Source organism: Musa acuminata, chromosome BXJ1-3 (assembly GCF_036884655.1).
Source record: "Musa acuminata AAA Group cultivar baxijiao chromosome BXJ1-3, Cavendish_Baxijiao_AAA, whole genome shotgun sequence".
Lineage (NCBI taxonomy): Eukaryota > Viridiplantae > Streptophyta > Magnoliopsida > Zingiberales > Musaceae > Musa > Musa acuminata.
In genome coordinates, this window is record NC_088329.1 from 36,205,620 (window position 1) to 36,228,977 (window position 23,358).

The 23,358-nt window shown below is 40.8% G+C and overlaps 4 protein-coding genes across 7 annotated transcripts; 2 read left to right on the plus strand and 2 right to left on the minus strand.

Moving 5' to 3' along the window:
* Positions 1-487: 487 nt before the first annotated feature.
* LOC135637485 (glycerophosphodiester phosphodiesterase GDPD1, chloroplastic-like) lies at positions 488-3,271 on the minus strand. 2 transcript variants are annotated; one of them, XM_065150090.1, is made up of 8 exons: positions 2,544-3,271; positions 2,301-2,458; positions 1,793-1,852; positions 1,620-1,700; positions 1,348-1,548; positions 1,180-1,275; positions 917-1,113; positions 488-830 (listed from the first exon to the last, which is right to left on the minus strand). In XM_065150090.1, the coding sequence occupies exons 1-8, from the start codon at positions 2,734-2,736 to the stop codon at positions 716-718; spliced, it is 1,101 nt and encodes a 366-aa protein (XP_065006162.1). In that variant the 5' UTR covers positions 2,737-3,271; the 3' UTR covers positions 488-715. The 2 variants fall into 2 exon arrangements, with proteins under 2 accessions (XP_065006162.1, XP_065006161.1); XM_065150089.1 differs by having other exon boundaries at positions 917-1,275.
* A 5,039-nt stretch (positions 3,272-8,310) lies between these two features.
* On the plus strand, positions 8,311-9,842 carry LOC103979441 (bidirectional sugar transporter SWEET14). Its single transcript, XM_009395590.3, has 6 exons — positions 8,311-8,418; positions 8,553-8,589; positions 8,686-8,896; positions 8,984-9,145; positions 9,218-9,337; positions 9,428-9,842. The coding sequence occupies exons 1-6, from the start codon at positions 8,367-8,369 to the stop codon at positions 9,689-9,691; spliced, it is 846 nt and encodes a 281-aa protein (XP_009393865.2). The 5' UTR covers positions 8,311-8,366; the 3' UTR covers positions 9,692-9,842.
* A 2,444-nt stretch (positions 9,843-12,286) lies between these two features.
* LOC135637523 (glutaredoxin-C1-like) lies at positions 12,287-13,559 on the minus strand. Its single transcript, XM_065150093.1, has one exon. It carries the CDS (start codon positions 12,974-12,976, stop codon positions 12,575-12,577), a length of 402 nt encoding a protein of 133 aa, XP_065006165.1. The 5' UTR covers positions 12,977-13,559; the 3' UTR covers positions 12,287-12,574.
* Positions 13,560-16,372: 2,813 nt separating this feature from the next.
* LOC103979439 (membrane-anchored ubiquitin-fold protein 3) lies at positions 16,373-23,196 on the plus strand. Of its 3 annotated transcripts, XR_010492411.1 has the most exons (6): positions 16,373-16,597; positions 16,730-16,866; positions 18,137-18,307; positions 19,592-19,815; positions 20,040-21,596; positions 23,018-23,196. XR_010492411.1 is itself a non-coding variant. In XM_009395588.3 (4 exons), exons 2-4 carry the CDS (start codon positions 16,737-16,739, stop codon positions 19,642-19,644), a joined length of 354 nt encoding a protein of 117 aa, XP_009393863.1. In that variant the 5' UTR covers positions 16,373-16,597; positions 16,730-16,736; the 3' UTR covers positions 19,645-19,976. The 3 variants fall into 3 exon arrangements, 1 of the variants encoding a protein (XP_009393863.1); XR_671253.3 differs by lacking the exon at positions 20,040-21,596; XM_009395588.3 differs by lacking the exons at positions 20,040-21,596; positions 23,018-23,196 and having other exon boundaries at positions 19,592-19,976.
* Positions 23,197-23,358: the final 162 nt, after the last annotated feature.

Sequence of the window (23,358 nt, forward strand, 5' to 3'; positions counted from 1 at the left end):
TGATCCAAATGTGTACACACCTGCATCAACTTTAATCAGTTGGTTTGGACCTGAAACTTGGCAGGTAGAAGCCATGAACTCTATTCCACCATGTGAAATGGTGGCAAACTTGTTGGTTGACTCCTCTGCTTTTGCCATTGCTTGAAGCATGTAGAACAGAAAGGATGTGATGGAGAGATGCATATTAAGTGTGATGAACACAAATCTTTCTTGTGATAAGCTGAATTGAATCAAAATTAACAGATGTTGTCCTTTGTTTTATTGTCTCATGGGCCAGTAAGTGAGGCCCATTTAGGGTTTCAGGCCCAACCCAAATCAAATCGACTCGACGACAGCCCAAATCAAATTGCTCCGAAATTATCGATCCTAAAATTTATTCCATTGATTTTTTGTTTAGCATATTTACTAAAAAAACTCAGTATTTGTAAATTTGCTAGTAACTAAATAAATGATGGTTTGACAAATTAGTAAATTTATTCATCACCAATACAACAAACTCATCATAAGATAAATAATTAATTTATCCTTGATGTTCATCATAGAAAGCAAAATACATTTATCCTGTGCTTGTCATCTACTGGTTGAGATAAGCTCTAACATTAGATCAAATACAAAAATAGTATACAACAATTGCTTCCAAATGTCAACACTTTTGTCACACAATAGAATGTACACAAAAGCCTACATCATATTATGTTAGGCCTTAAAGCGTCCTTCACTTCAGCTGCATGGGATGAGGTCTGAGAGCCTCAGTGATCTCCTTCACCAAGTCTACGATTACGCCATTAACCCCCATCAGCTGCTGCATGTACACTGTTTTAGGCACATTGCTGCAAGGGAAGAACAATCTTTGTGTCAGCGCCTACGATTCGATGCTGTGCCGGAAACGTTGTAGTAACTTCAAGTAATGGATTACTTTAGCTGTCCGTATGTTAAGAGTGCGAGATTGGATTCCTTGATCCTTGCTACAGCTGCTGGATTCCTGAAGAAGGCTCTCACTTCGGATACTATTCCTTGTAAGCCGCTTGCCATACACAGTTTGATTGCCTCGTCCAAGGAGTTCCTCCTTGCATCTCTGTACATCTCCGTTCCTCCATTGGTGAGGAAGAACACCTGCGTCGGTACCTGAGAAATCAGATTGCATGCCCTGAAACGACGATGAGATGGAACTCTGCTTACGGGGTAGACGTTCTGGAGTCCACGCATTAGCCGTGCGGCGTCGGGCTGGAAGCTGGAGAAGACGATCGGCCTTTCCTCGGCGAACTCGAACACAACCTGCAGAACAGAGGAGGAATGTTCTCAAAGTCCCAACACGAGGAATCGACGCTGTGTGACGGCGCGTCGTACTCGCAAGACGACTCGAAGAGCATGAGCAAGCTGTTCTTCTTTGTAGATGACATGGTCATCGAACTTCAACTCGATGTTGAAGCCCAGATGGGAATCAACGCCTTGGAATGCATCCTGCAGCGTGCAGAACGGGTCGTCTGCTTCGACGTCCCAGGTCAGAATCCTCCCGTCTTTGGTCTTCCGAAGCAATGGCTTCCCCACCTGTCGTCCAATGGAGCAACAAAGATCAGCATCAGTCCATCCAAGTGCAGTTCGAACAAGAACAGAGCCACCTTCGCAGGATCTCTTTGCGGTCCATAGGAAAGGAACTCTCCCAAGCACAGATCAGTGACATGCTTCTCGGACAGATTTCCCTGTGATCAAGAGGTTCGAATGAGCTGCTGCCGAAGTGGGGCATGCAGTGACTGATGATATCAACAGCGAGATGGAGATGGAAGAATCTTACATGTTCTTCGGTGAGTATGAGATTGTCATGAAAGATGATGGGGCAGTCATCCTTGGTCACCTGCAAGAATTGCATCGATGGTATTCTCGTGAGGATTCTACCAGGAGGAAGACTGTCTAACCAAAGCAGCCAAGATGGAGATATTTCCACATGCAGTAAATAATTTATATTTCCAATCAATATATTCGATTAATATCTTTTGTAATTAATGCTTGAAGTGCCTAATTGATACTATCAATGTTAAAAGCCAATGGGGTACATGATATACTAATGAGATCAAACGGTTGTTCTGTCGCCACGAGTCACCTTAAGACAAATCCTGTCCGATCGAGCATCCTCGTCACAATTCACGTGCGGATTCCTCGCTCGTGGCGTCGTCGCGCGCCGCGTCCTCGCCCTTCTTCAAAGCCGATCGCCGCGATCCAAACGGCGGAACACGAGAGAGAGAGAGAGAGAGGGGGAGAGGACGGAGAAGGCGATAATGACGGCATTACGCGAAGGTATATACCTGGACGTCGAACTCGACGAAGTCGATGTTGAAGCGGGCGGCCTCGTTGAAGGAGCGGAGCGAGTTCTCCTTGACCTCCTTCAGCCGCCGGTCCGGCGACGCCAGCGCGTTCATCCCCTTCCCCCGATGCCCGATCACCACTAGCCTCTCCGCCGCTCCTGCTCCACAGGTACGTAAATCCCCCATTGTCGCAACCGCATTCCACATTCCACATACAGAGAAAGAGAGAAGGAGCTGTGATACCTTTGAAAAGGCGCGTTAGGGAGGAGGAGAGGGCGACGGTGGGGGCCGCCGGGACCTGATCGAGAGTGGGAACGTCGGAGACGTGCACGGCCTTGAGCGCCATGGGAAGCGGGTGGGATCGAAAAGCTAGGGTTCCGGAATTGGGATCGGAGATCGGAGAAATATGTTGGAAGCAGCAAACGAATGGGAACATTCGCGATACTCCGTTTACATCGGGAAATGCTGCAATATTCTCTCTTTTTTTGCCTTTTTTATTAGCGTGGAGAGGTCAACCGAAAAGAACGGTGGGCGGAAGAAAACCTCTGCCGTTCAAAACCTAAGATAGAATTAAAAAATAAATAGAAAAATAAATGAGTTATTTATCAAAAAAATCTTAGATTTTGGGCTTTTTATACGCGAAGATGTCACTCTTTCGAGAATTTAGGAACATCTTTTATTAAATATCATTTTTACTGAGGAGGTGGGATGTCGAGGGGGAGGGGGAGGGGGAGAGGAAAGGGCTTGAGCTGAGGAAGAAAGGGCGGAGGGAGACCACGAGTGGGGTCAACGACTGACAAGAGCGAGAGACAAGCATGGCAAAAGATGAAGAGAGTGGCGAGGGTACTGATTAGGTCTCTTTGATATGCTTCTTTACCTAGAAAAAAAAGGGATAAAAGTTCAAAAGCAGATGCACCAAGTAAATAAATAAATCATCCAGAATAAATTGAAGAATAGTATCATTAATATTATGAAATAAGGTATAAATTCTATGATCTATTCCATCTTACTCACCACTGGAATTTATTGGAGAGGTGACAGTATGAGACAAGAAATTAAAGAATAGAATTGCATCATTTTATGATTGATTTTTGTATTGATGCCTAATTTCTTAGCCTGAATTATCTCTTTAAAATATTTATTATATACTTTAAAATTGTGTTTAGTACAAATAATTAGTGACAAATAATTAAATTGGAATAATTTGTTTTATTGAGTCTATATATAGGGAGTGGGGAGAATTCAAAGACAATAGCATACCTATGGTCGGGCTGAGAAGGGTAAGTTTCTTGCTTTGCTTGCGCCAGCACCAGCAATCTCATGCCCCAACACCTTATACCGCAAGTGCTTTTGACAACACTGATTGAACTAGTGGGAGTTGGTCGAGTTGCATTGTTAATGCAAGCACCTATTACCATCCTTCAGACACCATATTGGAGCAGAAGTTTCATATCTTTCATAAAGTTATTAATGCCTTCTATATTATGTTCAGAGTGCATCCTCTTTTAAGAGCTCAAATATCATTCATGGTGGTGGTTGCTAAACTTTTGTATGCTATAGTCCTATAGCCTCGTGATGTAAACTAAATGCATTGAGAGAAGAGAAAACATTTTCTTTTCTGAATCTAAGGATTGACACCTGTTTTGGTGTTAGGAAAAACCAAGATCCGTTGGGTCATAAATGTTGGTTGCCATCCTCGTGCCTTGGTGTTATATTCTGCACTTTGTCAGATCATCTGCTGAAATGGTACGCTTTACAAAGATGCATATATGTATGCATGTATATATGTTGTTTATGAAAACATCATCTTGCTTGCAAGGATAAGGCTGGAGTCTCATGCATTGAGCTGCCCTTTCTATACATTTATGTTGCTTGTTCATTTGTTGAAGAGATTCTTCATGTTTAGTTGAAAATGTTAACGGGTGTAGAATCTAATGTGTTAGTCATCTTATACAATGGTCTCATTTTAGGGGAAAAAGAAAACAATGGTCTCGTTTTATGGAAAAAAGGTGGTTCTTGGCTTTCTTAAATTGGTAGTTTGACAAAATCAATGGATGTCGATCCAAAAGTTGGCTTAGATGGTCTTGAGTTTGACTTCTGCCATCAAAACTACCTTATGCACCATTTAGCTCAAAAGTTGGTTTCTTTGCCTCTGCTTTGGCAGTCGGTGTATGGTTGAATGGCAAAGATTGATATCAGGAAATCTATTAGCTGATCAATCATCTTATTGGAGGAACTAGTGGCATGACATTCGCCCTAGTTTCTCTCAGGTTCAGGAACTGGATACTGTAAAAGGACTTTGACATCCCTTGATCTGCAGAATTGATATTAGTTGTGGTTTTGTGGACTCTTCATATGTAACTAACAAAATTGACTTTGGATCTAGTCAGGAAACCTTTTGCTGCTTATCAGCTGAAGATCCAAATCCAAACCTAAATCTTATGAGGCTAGTATTCAAGTGAAGGATCGGAATGGAGTTGAGAAATGAAACCCATTTTAGGAGTAGCCTGTGTTAGGCAAGATTAAGGAAAAGTGATCTTGTGTAATCCACTGCAGTCACCATGCATGAACCAAAACCAGGAACATCAGTAAATGATAGATTGAGACAACGAATGTGGACTACATATTCTACTTGCAAGGGAAGAGCATGTCTACTTGAGATGCTCCAAGGAATCTGTTTTTGTCACTAGAACATTACATTGCATTCTTGGAACTGTGAATTCTTCATGATAGTTTTTTGTGACATTACATATGCGTCAAGTTTATATTATGTTGATTACAATAAGAGATGATTTTGACATGAATATGCTTCTGGTTCTCCAATTCTAGACATTCTTATTCATTTTATTTTTATGGTATGCTATTACTCATTTTCGTTAAGCTATTGCTTATCACTGTCTAGTTATACCAGTGATTTAAAAAGCGCTAGGCGCCAAAAGGCGTCAAGGTCCAAAAACGCCCGAGGCGCTAAGCGCTCGCCCGAGCGAAGCGAGGCGCTAAAATATAAAAATATATAATATAATTAATAAATATAATTATTTAAAATTTTAAATAAAAATATGCTATTTTAAATAAAAATTCTAGTCGCGAGCAGAGGGAAGGCTCGCGGGAGGCGCGAGCAGCAGGAGGGCTCGTGGGAGTCGCGAGCAGCGGGAGGGCTCGCGGGAGGCGCGAGCAGCGGGAGTCGCGAGCAGAGGGAAGGCTCGCGGGAGGCGCGAGCAGCGGGAGTCGCGAGCAGAGGGAAGGCTCGCGGGAGGCGCGAGCAGCGGGATGGCTCGCGGGAGGCGCGAGCAGCGAGAGGCGCGAGCAGCGGCAGCGGGAGTAGGAGCGACGAGCAGCGAGATCGGGAGCGGCAGCGGCAGCGGGTTAGGGTTGGGTAAGGGTTATATCGGTTTAGTTGGTTCGATTGAACCAACTAACAACCGAACCAGACCTAAAATCCTGGTTCGGTCACTTGGTTTACCTAGGCGCTCGCCCGAAGCGCCCAGCGCCTGGGCTCGGGCGAGCGCCCAGGCGGCGCCTGTTTGAAGCGCGCCGCCTGGGACATTAGCGAGGCGCTCGGGCCTCGCCTCGCCTCGTCCGAGCGCCTAGGCGAGCGCCCGAGCGCCTCTTTCAATCACTGAGTTATACACCAAGGTAAAATTTCCTTCCATATATTGAGGCTGGCCAGATTTTTTTCAACATTATATGAAATTGAGATGCTTAAACAAATTGTTAATTTATGGTGCATTGTGTTCTATTATCATGCTAAACAAATGGAATGATATCTTCATGCTTGTCCTCCGACAGACTGAAGGCCAGATGCCAGCAAAGCCTTACTAGTGATGTTTAGCTGTATTATGAAGAATGATTGTTGGGCTCTTTTTGAATCCATCATGCAAGAGTTGAATGATCCACTGGAAGGATTGGCAGCAGCCAACCTTTAAAGTTGCAGATAGGATGTGACCATTTCAAATAGTGTTGAGGTATTGAACTGGAATTTTCATGGTATGAAGTTTTCCTCAGCAGTTTAAACGTTTGTAACATTTCCTCACAAAAGGTTGCAGATTTAGATGCAAAGCAATGCCACAAGCTGAGATCACAATGCACTCAAGAGCAGTCCCTAAAAAGAGACCAGCTTTCCTTTACCAAAGCCAAACTTCTTGTGCCATGAGGGGGGCCTCGGCAAGCCTAGCCATTAAATCATTGCTTAATGCCGTGACCGCATGATCAACTCAATTTATAATCACTTCCATCAGCATGAATCACCAGATTAAATATCTGCACAAAGGAGAAGGTACAATGATTGCTGGAACAGAGCTCCCATTATTACGGTTGCTCACATTTGTGGATGCTTCTCAAAAGTGTTTGTGGTATGTCATCTTGGCTGGGCTCTGTTCATGCAGATGATTGAGAAGAAGCTATCCACAGCAGAGAGAGAGAGAGAGAGAGAGAGAGAGAGAGAGAGAGAGATAAGAACAAGATGAAGATAGAGATCAAAAGCATTGGTGTGGTGGTGGCCACATTCCATTGGTGGGTCAATTGGTGATTGGCCTGATGACTCTATAATCAAGTTTGCATGTTATTTATTAAGCAGTGATAAGATCCACAACCAATGGTAGCCAGACATGGTACCATCACCAGGAGCATGATAATTCTATCATAGCAAATTATTGGGATCAGCATTGATCCAAACAGGAAGGAGAAAAGCTAATGAACCTGGCAAATTGAATAAAGCTAGCTACTGAGACAAAGGGATGGATGGATGGATGACTGGCTGCTCCTCTTGGTGTGATGAGGTCACCCATATAATTCCACGACCAATTATCATCAGGATTTGTGGGTCATCTCAATTCTCACACTTGATGTCACACAAGATAAACTAGCCATGATCTTCATGCATGCAATTGCCAATGTCAGCATCAGCACACACTTTGGAATATTTGTTACCTTCTCCTTTCATATTTCTTTTTCTGCAAATCCACTACTTTGGTTGTTGGCATGTCCATGTAAATTTGACCATGCTGAATGATTCTCCAGTTAATGTATTATTCTAATAATTCAAAGAGATAGAAGATTGATCGATCTTTTTCTCCTATGTTATACACTGGATTAGTTTATGATATCTCTACCTCTCTATAAAGCCTATGTAATCAGATCAATTTTGTCTTAGTTCTTTATAGTTGTTGTCTTTAAGATCTATATTTCCAGCTAACTAACTTATGGAAATCGAAGCAGTGATTTAGCACTCGTTTGATCTCTTATCGAAGAAATGATTTCTTTATATTTAAAGATAATAATAACAATCAATCAATTAAATTAATAGCCTAAGAGAGGAGAGGAAAGATCAATAGAGGGTCAAAGTTTGCTCTCCATGACATACCAAATGGACGATAAGGAGAGAGTATGAGAGAGATACGGAATTCTCCTTGGACCAAACATGGAATCTCCACCACCCACTCCTCGTAAGGGTGATCATAAAAGACATGGATGATCTTAGTCCACGTGGCCTTTGGAACACGACGAGACGTCCACTTTCCAAAAGCCAACTCGATCGACCGTCAAATTTGTCCTTCAAAGATAATTAATTACATGACAATTATCTAAGAAACATGATTTTTTTAGGGTTTTATTTCACACGATACGTATCCAAAAGAGAAAAAGATCAAAGGCGGTGGTGAAGTGCAAACGAGCTCAGCATGTTCACGAACGCCGTTTCGTCGATTGGAAGAGAGCAAAACGGGGGGAGGCAGGGAGCTACCATGGCGTGTGCATGGAACAGGAAAAGGCAATGGTGGTGGTGATGACGATGACGAAGGGGTAACTGCAGAGTGCATGTGTGCGTGCGCGAGCCACAGATAAGAATCACATGAAATGACGCACCCTCTCATCCCTTATGTAACGTAACCACGAGTAGTCCCATCACCATTCCATGAAGTCACACATACGTATCCTGCATGATCGCGATATGCTCGACTGCTTCCTCTCCTCTCTTCCCCTATAAAATGGGGGCTCACCGAGTTGTTGATCCGAAGAAGAAGAAGGTGTTAGGAGGTGAGAGTGCCAGTGAAAGAGAGAGAGAGAGAGATGGCAGGGTTATCTTTGGACCACCCTTGGGCATTCACCTTTGGCATCCTAGGTATATCTTGCATGGATCTCTCCCTAATCTAATTCAGAAGCTCTCTGAGGATTCAGGATGACACTGCACTTTAATGCATTGTTCTTGTTCTGCATCTTTCATATCCTAACGCAGCTTCTCATCTTGTTCGATAGGTAACATCATCTCCTTCATGGTGTATCTCGCACCACTGTAAGGATCATTCCCTCCCACCGCTTCTTCTCTCTCTCTCCCTGCCGAGATTTTGTCGCAGTGATCTTACCGTGGATGATTGATTCGAGAGTGCAGGCCGACGTTCTACAGAGTGTGCAGGAGGAAATCCACCGAAGGGTTTCATTCGGTGCCGTACGTGGTTGCTCTCTTCAGTGCCACCCTGTGGATCTTCTACGCCATCCTCAAGACCAACGCTGGCCTTCTCATCACCATTAACGCGGTCGGCTGCGTCATCGAGACCGCATACGTGGTCGTGTACTTCACCTACGCGCCAAAGGCCGCAAAGGTACATCGTACACGCTCGCTCAACCATTTCATGTAGGCGACCGACTGTGACTCGTCTGATCTGAAGAAGAGTGTCTTCGGATTGCAGATGTTCACCGCAAAGCTGGTGCTGCTCGTGAACGTGGGGATGTTCGGGTTGATCCTTGTGCTGACTCTTCTGTTCGCGAGGGGTGCCAAACGAGTCGAGGTTCTCGGGTGGATCTGTATGAGCTTCTCCGTGAGCGTTTTCGTGGCTCCTCTAAGCATCATCGTGAGTAGGAATCCTTCTGCAAATGCAGTAATCAGAGGATTAACCATACTGACGCGTTCTGTGGTTGCTCAGAGGCTTGTGATCCGAACCAAGAGCGTGGAGTTCATGCCATTCTCGCTGTCCTTCTTCCTCACATGGAGCGCCGTCGTCTGGTTCGGATATGGATTGCTAACCAAGGACTTATACGTCGCGGTATCTACCCACATCTAATCTCTTCATCTCGATCTTGTCGTGGCTTAACATCGCTCATCTCACTCACATTTCAACTTCCTGCTGGATTAGCTGCCCAATGTGTTGGGGTTCATCTTCGGGGTCCTGCAAATGGTGCTCTACGTAGCTTACAGGAACCAAGACAAGGCCATGGTGGAGCAGAAGCTGCCGGAGCACATCGCGTCGAAGCTTGGCACGGCGGAGAAGGTGTTGGAGATATACGCGATCGGGGTGGAAGAGAAGGTGCCGAATAGAGCGCAGGAGGAGCAGGATGAGGACAAACAAGGCGTGGCAGCTGCTCCCATGGAGAAGAAGATGAAGCCTGCTGAAGTCTGATATCACTGTTGTCTTAATTCAGCATTCTCAAGTACTGAGATTAGTGTGTAATGTTGTCTTAGTACTAAGTTGATGGCAGCTATGTGTGTGGCACAAGCGAAGATTTGTTAGCTATGTATGCAGACATAACAATAAATATTTCTTTCTCGTCTCTGTCATCTTCTTTGGTTGACTGACATATTGTAAAGTGAGAAGGAGCACTTCTTGTCTTCCATATGTTCATGTCTTTTAGTGTCTCAAAGGGATAATGATTATTATAACACATAAAAGTAATGATGTCATTATGGTTTAAAGCTTCTAATTCATATCTGTATGTCCTCCTTTAGGCTTTTTTAGATAAATGTTCTTTTCCTAGATCATGTTCCTACTATAGTGGACAATAATGATGATGATGATGATATACATAGAATTCTAATATTCTTACTAAATAAATAATCTTTTTTTTTATAAGATTATATATTTACCTTTAAATTGGATTCTTTCTTTGTTAAAGAATTAAAGCATTTCCTCACCCATTTTCCTTTTTTTTTTGTCTCTATCCTGATATACTAAAAAACACCAAATAACAAATTAATATATTGATAGATTGATCTAATATGGTACTCATCACACTTTAATGCCTGCCTAAGAGCAATTCTAAGGCTGATAAAAGAACACATCAAAAGGCTAGCAAACTAACCATATAATAAAGTCAGAAGTATAGTACTTAATAAATAGTTGACTCAACATCAATGACATAATTGGCATGTTTGATTCTCACCTATGGCCCAATGGTCAAATCTTATGTTGCTTTTTGACTTGTAGGCCACCTTAGGAGAAGATTCCTTGTCATCTCTTGCAACAGGAAAAGTCTTCATAGGAGAAGGCAAAATGTGCACTTTTTATGATTATAAGGTTTGTTCATTGGTGTTGCAACATTTGTGTCAACTTTGATGATTATGAAAGATTTAAGAAGTTATTTACTAACCAACCCCATGGCCATGTTCAATTTTGGTCAATGCATTTGACTCTTTTGTCTTTCATCTTGTCCTTTGATAAATGAATGGGAATTGCATGCATGAGTTTGTCCTACTAATTGAATGCAACTATTTTTGGCTTGAAAACACAAAGGGATGCCATGAGTAAGTAAAACAAGCATTAAGAGTCCAAACATTGCAATAATCCACTTTGCAATTGAGTCAAAAACTTCTAATTATTTATTATTTCTCTAGAATAATTAGGTTTTAAATTAAGTTCTCCATATTATTATTATTATTATTATTATTATTATTATTATTATCTTTTCCTACTAATTGAATGCAACTATTTTTGGCTTGAAAATACAAAGGGATGCCATGAGTGAGTAAAACAAGTATTAGTAGTCCAAACATTGCAATAATCCACTTTGCAATTGAGTCAAAAATTTCTAATTATTTGTTATTTCTCCATGGTGGAATAATTAGGTATTAAATTAAGTTCTCCATATTATTATTATTATTATTATTATTATTATTATTATTATTATTATTATTATTATCTTTTCCTACTAATTGAATGCAACTATTTTTGGCTTGAAAATACAAAGGGATGCCATGAGTGAGTAAAACAAGTATTAGTATTCCAAACATTGCAATAATCCACTTTGCAATTGAGTCAAAATTTTCTAATTATTTGTTATTTCTCCATGGTAGAATAATTAGGTATTAAATTAAGTTCTCTATATTATTATTATTATTATCTTTTTCTACATATACACATTTTTAAAAACTACAGATTTATACTTATTGGACTAAAAAATAGATGAACAAATTGTCAAATGTAAGGCATCACTATGATTTTGTTGTATTTCCTATTACATAATTGCATCAGGTTCATAAAAAAACATTATATAAATAATCAATTATGTGTCTATTTTTATTAAGTCATCACTCAAATATAAAATCAAAATTGTATAGACCCATAATTAAACTTGTATATTATACATCCATTTAAATTAATATTTTAAAATTATCCTTCCAAAAATATATTCAAAAAATGAGGAGATGAATAACCAACAAAAGTAATAAGAGGCATTTTAGGTATTTCCAAACTCATCTGTTAGTCACAGTTAGTAGCAAATAACCTCAATTTACTAAACACATACTAATATATATATATATATATATATATATATATATATATATATATATATATATATATATATACAGTATCAAACTATTTAGAGGGATATATAAATATATGTCAAATTATAATTTTGGAGGGACACATATGTTATTTCCAAAGTTTGAAAGGATGGATGTGTAAAATTCCTTGTGAGTGGATCCGCCACACACTTCTCACGGAGATTCGTGCTCATGGATCGCGCCTGCGGGACGCGCGGCGGCGTGCCATTGGCCGGTCTCCCAAACTAACTTAACGTACCCCGCTGTGTACGGACGAGGGAGTTGGCATGTTGGCGGTTAATGACGTTATTTGTCACCCACAGCTCTCTCTTCTTCTTCATCATCTCCTTCGGCTTGTCTGTGCATTGACAGATTGTGTAGGGATTATAAGATGTACTAACACTAATCTCTTGGCCATACAAGTGCAGGAAGAGGAAGTGAACATTATGATGAGTTCAAATGATTCATCTAGGAGAAGAGCATGATTGATGACAACAAGTACTGCACTTGGAAGAACACCTAAGAAAAACCAAACCAGCTATCTTCTCTCGGCTTTTTGGCTTAGCCTTTAAGATCTTTCTGTACATGTAATCTTCCATCCTCAACCAAAGTTGCACTCCTTTCTTCGTCACCACCATGCATCCCATTAAGAACTGCACCAAAATGGAGGACCCCAAAAACCAACCTCTCTCTCTCTCTCTCTCTCTCATATTAGATATGGTGGGTTTGCCATGCGCATGCTTCAGAGCCAGAGAGCGCCGGCTTGTTTGAGGAGGGGGACGAGGGCGCCGCTTATGTGGGCGGCCATGACCCGGTCCATGGCCCCAACCAGCTTCCCGCCGATGAATACCACCGGTACGGCGGGCCCGCCGGCTGCACCACCGCCGAGGAGGCGGGCGAGGGCGCGCTCCATCTCCCGCCCGCGCGGGTCCTCGTCCAGCTCCACCACCGACGGGCTCACCCCCATGCCGCAGAAGAGCCGCTTCAGGGCGTGGCACATGCAGCAGGTGCTCACGCTGAAGATCACCACCGCGCTCTCCGCCGCCAGCCGGTCCACCCGCTCCAACGCGTCCATCGTCGTCGTCGGCCCCATCCCAGCCACGTAACCCCACGCCTCCGCTGCCGCTGCCGCCTGGTAGTACATCCTTGAGCACACTCGTTCTCTACGAAGACTGAAAATGACAGGAGCTCAGAGGATAGACGTAGTCGTGGAGAGTTGGGGAAGAGGAGCAGAGTATTTATAGGAGGCAGAGGCTGAGAGGGTCAGAATGGGAACTACCGCTTCTATTTTCATGCAAGAGAAATCTACTCCGGATTTCATCAATCATAATATCTTATCATAAGCAGAGTCACTAAATCCAAGTTTTTAAGGTATTTTTTTGCTTCTGTCATTTCAAATCTCGTGTACTTTAGGAGAACAAATATAAAGAACAGAGAAGTGGAGAAGGAGCTGAGCTGCAGGCTTTAACACAGGAGGGATACGGGCGTGCCGGGCAAATGCGGCTGTCACCGTCCTTGTTGTCGGCCGAGATCGATCCGCAGTCGCCGGTACGGTGACCCGACCCGACCCCACCTATTCCTGCATCACTTTGGAGAGCAAAACCGGGCGGAGAGACGCCCGCATGATCTGTTCTCGTGCAGTCTCCCCCTGTTACTTCTGCCAGTACCACTCGATGTGCTTTACCCAATTGGTCTCACCAACAACACGTCTTCTTCTTGATACTTGGTGTTCACAATCTTTGGCATCAGCCAGGAAAGGTCAACGGTCAAGGAAGACCGCCATGCGCTCGTCTCTGCAGAACAAAAAGGACAGCCAAGGGTGGCCGAGTGCGTCAGCACGTGGGAGGCATGCAATGAATGGTGTCGGCGAGGAATGTGGCAGGCCGCCGCGCCAATTTTAAAGCCAGTGGACGTATAGAGTTTGTAGAGAGAGAGAGAGAAAGAGAGAGAGAGAGGGAGAGAGAGGAAAATAAAGCACAACAAGGAGTTCCCGGTGGTGCAGTGATGGGGGGGGAGGTGATGCAGAAAAGCTTGACTTGGGTATGGAAGTACACAATGACCATGAAAAGAAGAACAAAAAGAGCTGCCTACGCACGAGAATAAAGCAAACAGATGGAAGCTCATGTACCTCTCGCAGCTTAATGTGAGGGAACCAACAATCGATTGCATGAACAGTAGCAGTCTGGAAAGCTGTTCCAAGAGATACAGAAGAAGACCATACATATATATAAGCTCTTCTGTGGCAGCTTCTTGAGGTGATCATGGAGACAAAGCAGCGAGCCCTCACGCACCGTATCTTCTCCATCAGTCTGCGCGAGTCCGTTGCCGGACACAGCTTTTGATGAGCACTGAGAGGTCAAGACAAGTATGTAGAGAGAGTACAAGTTTCGGTAAATCTGAATGAGGGGAATAACAAAGTTGGGAGTCCGTCAGAACCCCCTGTCGCTTGGTCTCCTGAGGCGAGGTGGTGGCATGCACACAAGCCAAAGCCTCCCTTTCTTCTCCGCAAGCTTGGCAGTGTGATCATTAACGATCCCACATGTCTCTCCATGAAGAAAGAGGAAAGCAGAGCCGACATGACGGCATCTGCTTCGAGGCTTACGTGATGCTGGTTATTAGCTGCTGCTGCTGCTGACCTCCACTGCCCCTCCTCCCTCCTCCTTTCTCTCCTCTCGAAGCCTCGTGTGCTGTTTGCTAGCTACATGCATAGCTTCCATGCCGCTACCGCTGCATGCTCATCCAAGCTTTGTCGGGGAAGCCATTCAAAATCATGTACAGCGCAATCGAAGCTTCCCAAACATGCAAAGGATACTTCCAACTCTCAGTTTGATTTACATAAGGAGATGAAGCAATAATAAAATTATAAACATATTAACGATCAATTTCATCTATTAAATATTAAAGGTTCCAAACCTCATTTAACACGGAAGATATTAGTATGATAATAGCAGACAAAAAAAGGAAGAGATTTGAGATAAAATAATTTCTCTTTATCACTGTGAAGTGGTCCTCAAGAAGGAATGCTTATTAAATCTAAAGAGAGACACTTATAAATTACAGAATGAGTTTCAAGCTTCATATGTGGATAAGGAATCAACTTTCTCTTTCTATTCATCTCAATCCAAATGGCCCTCCAAATACCCAATCTTTGGCAAAAAGAAGATATGGTGGCCCATGGTTAGGGTTTTCTACAACCAATTGTGTTCCATTGATACACATTTGCAGATCACAGGAGACTAAATTTCATCAATGCAAAATTGGTGAATTTTCTCTCTCTCAATGTATGTTAAGGTTATATATCCATATGGAATTCTTTAAAAAAATACATAGAGAGAATTATTTTTCATTAGTTGACTATTAGCATAATGATGGTGAAATGCAAACTAACATTAATGCCTATCAGATTGGATATTTCCTCTATAAACTCTAACATTTTTGGGTGATCATAATTCTTGTTACTAAGTCTCACATTTTCATAGTAATATTTATGTATTTTTCTAAAATTGAAAAATGTAATAAAAAGGGAAGAAGGAAAGAAAGAAAAACATATAATTGTTTGGTGGAAGGGAGGTTAGCATTTCACTTTCCAACTCTCTTCTTTCTCTTTCCTCCATGAAAGAGGAAATTTCTCCAAACTCATTTATTTATTTTCTTCATCTAAATTCTCTCTTGCCCATATTAATTAATGCAACTAGTGAAGGATAACAAGACACAAAGAATATGTAAAAGAAATCATTTATTTATGCATATATATATATATATTAAATATTTAAGAACATATATGCACAAAATGAAATAAAAAAGATTTGATGAAGTTTGAGATTATAATTTAATAATAGAATATATTTTAGCAAAGTTAATTTTGTTGGACTTTTCTCTTGTATATATTATTCATGTTGTATTTGCTATATCTATACTTATCAATGCTTATTCCATTTTATACCTTATTATGTTATTCTATATTTTTGCTTCCTTGTTATTTAATTAATGGTTTAAATTATTGAAGCAAATATTACCCTACTTAAATTATTTTCAATTATTTGCCTAGAAAATTTTTATTTTTGCTCCTTTTTATCATAGAGATTTTTTAAGAAAATAAAATATAAATGAACCATTTTTAAAAAAATCTCCTTTATGAGCTTTGCCTTTTTTTAATACCTAAAATACCTTTAAAAATAATATAGTAAAACAATTACGTTACAATATTTTTATACTACATTATAGTATTTTCTTAGTATTATTAAAAATACAAATATTATATTATAATATTTTTTATATTATGTTATAATTTTTTTAGTATTATTAAAAATATTGTAATGGACCAATTGACATTATGCATCTGTCCATAATAAAAAAATATATTATAACTATTAAGCGAAAAAAAGGCTTTTTCAGGAATTAGTCCAATACGAATTTTTGTATAAGAAAATGAAAAAAAAACTCCTATATGTAAATTATCCAATTATTTTATATTAAAAAATAAAAGGCAAAAAAAAAGGAAAAGAAAAAGAATAACTTTTTATCTTTGCCACGCTTTCACGATGCCGTCTTCTTTGGTCAAAGAGAAGCAGCCACCAAAAGCAGAAGCTCTTCCTTCTCCGTCTCCCTCCTCGTCTCCACCCCCGAGCATCCCTCGCTCTCGAACTCCTAACCGCAACTCTTATCGTTTAACCTTTGCGAATCCGTCGCTGGATCTTGCGATCGCGTCCCCTTCCCCGGTCCGATACGTCTCCGGTCTCCGTCTCCGCTTGAATTTCGCATAAAGGCGAGACCTTTTTCCCCTCCTCTGTTTTCCTCTCGGCAGATTTGAGTCGCTTTGCGTTTGCCTGCTGGAATTCTTAGCTGGACGGAGAGAGGGTTTAGGGCACTGATGGGTCTTCTTTGCGGTTGGTGGCAGGGAGCAGATGCCAGAGGAGGATCTGGTGGAGCTGAGATTTCGGCTCTATGATGGATCCGACATCGGTCCCATCTGCTACTCTTCGTCTTCCACGGTTGCTATGCTCAAAGAGAGGATAATATCTGAATGGCCAAGAGGTGCTTTTGATTTATTCAAGATAATTTAAATCTTCACTTTGCTGTGATGCGTTTTGCAGTGATATATTCTTTAGCTTTAAATACAAGCATGATATATATGTGAGAAGATGGCGGTTTGCTGTTAAAGTGGGATAGATAATTAATAATGATTTGCTAGTTAAACTCAGACAAAGTTTAAACAAATCTATTATCATTGTTAAAGTCGGATGAACGTTAATTAGTTATTTTCTTGTTAAATTCAGACAAATTTATTATCATGATTTGCTCACATAGATTTTTTTTTTCCTGTAAAAGACTGATTGTTTTGATTTGGTGTATGCTTTAGCATGGGTAACAATGTTGGTATTTGGTCATGCTTATGCGAAAATATGGAGGGTACTTTGTTTTAGAATTCAATTTTGTGTTAGTATACTTCCTAACTGGATCTTTAAGAACTGTGATGGCTATCTGTGTAAGATGTGGTCACACCTGATCCAAATTGGTGGTAAGAATGTTGTTGATGCAAAGAAATGTAACTGTGCGGAACTAACCCTGCAAACTACCACTTGATTACTGGTTTATAGCATGTTCCCGAAGAACAAGTTGAAAATATTTCCACAATGAAATTTCTTTTAAGAATTTTGCTGAAGAGGCATGAGGTATGTGTAGCTCGTTGTGTGTGCTTCTAACACTGTAAGAATGTTGACATAGATTTTCTACGTACAAGAGGTTTTGTTCACAATTTTTTAGAAGAATGTTAAAACCATGGGATGGGAATGGTTTCTGCTACCTAATGTGATGTTTATGAAGGCCATATGTATTCATTTTATTTTTTATTTGTTTTGTTTACCTTTCTTTCCTTTTATATCTTTGTTTTTCTCTCTCTCTTTCAGATTTGGTTTGTGTAGGGAGAGTGTAGGTGGAAGAGGGAGTAAGGTAAGGCTATGGTCACTCATGGGTCCATTAATGAGCTTTGGAAATTTTGGAGTAATAATTGTCTTAGGTAGTCCAAATGATTGGGATTAAGTGTTGGTTACTTACCTAGTTTTTTTTTTTTTTTTTCATATTAATACCCATGTAAGGTTTGCATCCTCGTAGACTCTTAATATTGTTCATGTTATTGATCACTTGTCACGAGAAGATACACCGCTAATTATTGTTGAGATTTTTAAATGTTGAGATCTCTCTCTCTTATTTTGATATATTAACCTGTTGGTGGTATTCATTCTTTGCTGGCCCATTTTCTGTTTAGCCATTGGTGATTCGTATTCAAATACTGTCCTGGCTGCAGATAAGAAGATTATCCCAAAATTGGCTAATGATGTCAAACTGATAAGTGCGGGAAAAATATTGGATAACAGCAAAACAATCTCTCAGTGCAGACCAAGTTTTGGTGAACTCCCTGGAGGGGTTATCACTATGCATGTTGTTGTGCAGCCGTCGTCTGCTAAATCTAAAACAGGTAAGCAGAATCTTGTTTACATTTTATTATTCTTGTTGATGTCACTTTGGAGCTAGATGCTTCTAAAAGGTACATGAGATTCATGTCTTGTGGCATTTAGTAGTTTTTTTGTCAGAAGTTTTTCCAGATCAAATTTGAGACTGAATTAAGTAAATCTTAATTTGAGATCGATTCATATAACATTTGCTTAAGACATCTTATCTAGTCTTGTATATTGAAAAATGTTGCATCTCCACTTTAAGTTAATATGATTTGCAATTATATTAGGTATTCTAATTAGGGGACTTGCACTAAGGGGATGCCGTATGTGTGTCCATGAACCAGTGAAGTTATTTATGAGTTTGGAGTTACGTAATTGCCAATTTGGTTACTCTGTATATATGACTGAATTATGTGCACTAACATGTGCTGGTGGCTATGTGTGTTTTACACAAGACTACAAGAACTGTAGAAAACAATTATGCCATTTGGATTATTAAAAAAAAAAAAAAAGCAGAGCCTTAGAGAAGCTTTCTTGAAATCGACAAATTTCTGGATATATTTGGCTTACATGTGTCATGTCCTGTACATCTTTTTGCTTATTGCAAATAAGCTACTCAAGGAGGGCACATAAGGATCTATTTCCTGAAGGTGATAGAGCAAACATGGATTACATGAGTATGCGGTTGGGCAATAATTGAACCCTGGCAAAAGCTTGATTGCATAAATGATTCGACGTTTTAGATCTGAAGGAGTTGCAAAAGTTACTAATCATAGATGGTGCTTTGAGATGTTAAATTTAGATTTCCAGTGTAAGTCTAATCAGTGTCATTTCAGTCAGTCTAGGATAAATATAGTGGTGATTATCTTCATATCGATGCCTTGATCCAAGTAGATGAGGTGGCTCAAGAAGATAAACATGTATGACAACGTGTATGCAGGTTGTCATCATGGGACCATCCATAGTACCTTGTCTTACTATCTCTCAAGAAATTTGCTGATGTTTAGTAACTGCATAAGAACATTCATAGAGATTCGGAGCCGGTGGAAAAATTTTCAGTCTTTGCCTTCTCAAGATTTAAATTTGATCGTCTTTCTTTATGCATAACAATGTTGTTTAAACTTGAAACGAATTGCGTCTTCATGTTTTTGACTAGAATGTGGATACTTTTGGAATTAGCTTACTGTACAGTGGAACTGAGAAACACTTCAATTTTTTGAATGCTTAGTTTACATGTTCCTCTAGTTAGAAGTCATTTTCATCAAAAGTTAATATAAGCTTACTACTTTTTTTTTTTTTGACAGAGAAGAACGTCGACGAGTTGCCAAAGAAAGCCTGTTCCTGTTCCATATTGTAGAGCAATTAGCTTCATCTATTAGTTAGTCAGCTACAATAGTATTATATCCACCTGGGAGGAACAGGAAGATGGCAGAACACTCATGGCACAAGTTCTTTTCCTGGATGAAGATACCGATGCTTCCCTCATTCCATCTCTGCTGTCGCAGGTTGGTGAGATGGGAAAAGAGAGGTATATATCAAGTAGATTCTCTAAGTTCATCCTGTTGAGATTACAAAAGCATTCTTTATATTGATCATACTCACTGCATACAGACTCGAGTGTCCTGTTCTTCACATTGTTCTTGAACTCCAATTTGCTAATGCAGAGCACTGCACATCTATTGCTTTCCATTTTCTGCCTTCGCTATTCCCTTCAATGCCATCTTCTTTGACAAATTCTGCGGTGGTGTGCAGGTCTCCACTAATCTTCAACTTGTGAGATCCAGTGGCATACTTTCCCTGCCATCTTGCTTTCACTACCTTCCACACTGATCACTGATCACTGATCACTGATCTTTAGTGATCAACTTTTTAAACGGGTACGGGTACGGATCCGTCGATTATTAGATTCAGATCCGTATTTGAGTTTTCTGGTGTCACTCTTTTCCGCATCCTCGGAACTGGGCAGTTTTTTAAACGGGTACGGATTCATTAATTAATAGATTCAGATCCGCGTTTGAGTTGGTTGTTTATCGGATTCGGATTTGGATCCTGCTGTTCGAATCCAAGTCGTAAGCATCGCTGTGTGCAGTCTCCTTCTCCAAGTCCGAACCTTCTCGGACTCTTCCCGAGCTCACTCACCACATATATATATATATATATATCGACCCCTTAAACCCCAGTCGCGTAACAGAAAGTTCACGAGGCTTTCGACTTCAGAGATACAGAGAGTGATGGAGAACTTCTTCTCGGCCGATCCATGGAACGCCGCCGGGCATTGACGGGACAAGCCCGATCGAGACTCAGCGGTGCCGGCGGCGAAGCCTCGAGTGGTACCCATTCCCGTCCACTTTGTCGGATCCGACGGGACGCCCGCGGAGGCGGCAAGGTCGGCTGCGGCCGCGACGATCCTGAGGGTCCTCCGAGGCCACCTGATGCGGAAGAACGTGAGGGTAGTCTCCCGGATCGATGCGGCGGTGGGGGAGATCGAGCGGTGGATCCGGGAGGAAGAAGAGTAGTTGTAGGCGGACCCGATGGAGCGGCTGTGGATGGGTGAGAGATGCTCATGGCGTTGCTCCTCCGCCTGGACTCGGTGCGCTGGGTGAGGGAGTACAGCGGAAGAAGGTGATCCGGAGAGTGATCTCGCTGCAGGAGTTCATGGATTCGTTCCCGGCCCAACCCCAAACCCTAGAATCATCAGAGATCCGTGATTCTGGTGCCGACGCCAAAGACAACGCGGTTCTTGAACGCCATGATCCGGGCTCTACTGCCGACGGATAAGTTGTCTTCCACGAGAACCAAGATCCGATGTTAGCCGTGAAATGCCAAAGCCCACGAAAGAGGACCGATCTCCGATGCTTCTGATGACAAGTTCGAAACCCTGGACTTCGCGGGGGAAGAAGGCTTCGTGTTGATCAGCATGGACGAAGCCATGGGTACGTCTCCCACGGGAGCTGTCTCTGAAGCAAAATACGATGAGGTTAGCATGGAGAAATCTGCTGTATCTGGCGAAGAGAGCAGGGACGAATCAGGACCGCACATGGAAAAGGATCCAAACAAGAATGGGCAGACCAAGGAGATGGTCCGAAGGATGAATTTTGGATGGCACAGGTGCTGAAGAAGATGATGTAGAGAAGGAAAGGCTGCAGGATCTGGTGGCAACGCAATGAGAAGAGAGCGCACAGATAAGCAGCGCGATGACATGGCTGGTCGAGAGGGTCGAGTGCTTGGAGCAGGGGGTATAGAGCATGAAAAAGGAGAGTAAGAAAAGGCATGCTAACTGCGCTCCTGCCTCCCCAATCAATAAGAAAGGTTGTCTAACAAGCCAGTAATTCTGCAGTCATATCCATTCTCCTTTATATCAGTTCTGTTAGAACTCGCTAGTTTACGTTGATTCTGTAAGCTACGAAAAAGTAAATGATTCTTGTGCAGTTCTGCTCTAGCAACTTTTTCTCCTTTTAGCTTGTTCTTGTCCTTTGTTATGTTTCTTTGGTCAAGGATATAGTCTCTTTCACATGTTTGATAGGAAGTCTGACAGTAAATGAAATTAGTTCTCCCAAAGTCTGTGTTTAGATTCCCAATTCCCAATTGTTCTGATGAATATAATTCTAGAGATACTTCTGCCAATTCTAGTCTTATACCTATGGATATTTTAGAGATTAGAATGCTAAAATTTTTAATTACATATAATCAAGGAGGATTTTGAGCAAGTTTAGCCTTATTTTCTCTAATTGGGATAGGAGAAGAGTAAGTCTGGCTGGTATGAAAGGTAAGAGTCCTAGTTAAATTTAGAATTAGATTGCTTGATTGAGATTTTAGACCCAAATCACCTCTCTCCTGCAATCTCTCTCCTCTCAGATCATTAAGGTTAGAAATAATAGGGAGCCAGTGGTGGAAGAAGGTGAAGCATTGCCCGGAGATTGGCATGGATAATTTTTCTTTTTAATAATAATTTCATAATATCTGATGATTCTTTTGTTTTTCATACATATGAACTTGATTCTGTATTTGATTTGAGAAGTTATGTAAAGCATATAATTCTATTTTAAAGTATAAAAGATCTGTTCTGTTTTTCTCTTATAAAATTATTAGATTTATATCTATGTTGTTCTGTATCTTGTTATATTAAAAAAAAAGGAGTTGATTGAGAAAATATGGGCTTTGATTCTTTTATTCATTTAGATCAATGGAGGTGTCGCAACAATTATTTGATAGGTAAGTTTGATGCATGATATATAGTGTATGTGCAACACAATAGTATGGGCACATTTGATGATATATCCTATTATGGATAGAAAGACCAATGTTGATAGGCGATTTTCTAAAGGGATTAGTTGGTTGCGAGTGTGGAAATAAACAAATTCCCACAATTGTAACACAAGCATAAATCATTACAGCTCCACTCTAGTCATACATTACCGTTCTAGTTCAGAGTTCGACATGAAATAACATCTCGTATTTGTAAGAGGGGTAGTTTCATCTGGGCCCATATATAGTCAGTCAGGTTATCTGATGGATGGATCGCCTGATGATATTAATCTTATGTTTCTTGTTATGCATAAACTATCAAAACAGTATTCATGTTCATATTTGGTTCTGATTAATAATTTTATATTATTTCCCTTCGTTATTATATATGTTGTGAGATATTTCAAATTTTCAATGAGACATGATTTGTCTTTCTAGTCCTTATTGAGCTTAACGTGCTCACTTTAAATTATTATATTTTTCAGGTGACCCACAGATATAGCAGCTATAGATGGAGTGAAGTCCTCGTACCTTAGAAGGTGGAGATTGCTAGCTAGCTTATTTGTCATTGAACATTGTAGTTGAACATTCATCTTAGTTTAATGGTCGTGATGAGGCTTAAACATGCTGATTTAAAAATAAATATTTTGTGAATTTAAGTTTCTTTTTGTTAATGTATGTGTTGACAGGAGATTTCTCCTTTAGTCACAAAAACAGGTGTCCTCTGAACTGACCTGAGGTGCCGAATTAAGATTTTTTTGTTTTGCATCTACTTTTTAAAAACAATTTCAATGTGATGGACTATCCTATCTAATGTGTCGCTCCA

Excerpts from the sequence above, each read along its gene's own strand:
- LOC135637485 (XM_065150089.1), bottom strand. The coding sequence starts at position 2,736 with ATGTTCCCATTCGTTTGCTGCTTCCAACATATTTCTCCGATCTCCGAT. Across the intron at positions 1,549-1,619 it reads CGCAAAGAGATCCTGCGAAG|GTGGGGAAGCCATTGCTTCG; the intron begins GTGGCTCTGTTC and ends ATTGGACGACAG. Across the intron at positions 831-916 it reads TTAACATACGGACAGCTAAA|CAATGTGCCTAAAACAGTGT; the intron begins GTAATCCATTAC and ends CTTCCCTTGCAG.
- LOC103979441 (XM_009395590.3), top strand. The coding sequence starts at position 8,367 with ATGGCAGGGTTATCTTTGGACCACCCTTGGGCATTCACCTTTGGCATC. Across the intron at positions 8,419-8,552 it reads ATTCACCTTTGGCATCCTAG|GTAACATCATCTCCTTCATG; the intron begins GTATATCTTGCA and ends CTTGTTCGATAG. Across the intron at positions 9,146-9,217 it reads TGGCTCCTCTAAGCATCATC|AGGCTTGTGATCCGAACCAA; the intron begins GTGAGTAGGAAT and ends GTGGTTGCTCAG.
- LOC135637523 (XM_065150093.1), bottom strand. The coding sequence starts at position 12,976 with ATGTACTACCAGGCGGCAGCGGCAGCGGAGGCGTGGGGTTACGTGGCT.
- LOC103979439 (XM_009395588.3), top strand. The coding sequence starts at position 16,737 with ATGCCAGAGGAGGATCTGGTGGAGCTGAGATTTCGGCTCTATGATGGA. Across the intron at positions 16,867-18,136 it reads AATATCTGAATGGCCAAGAG|ATAAGAAGATTATCCCAAAA; the intron begins GTGCTTTTGATT and ends TCCTGGCTGCAG. Across the intron at positions 18,308-19,591 it reads GTCTGCTAAATCTAAAACAG|AGAAGAACGTCGACGAGTTG; the intron begins GTAAGCAGAATC and ends TTTTTTTGACAG.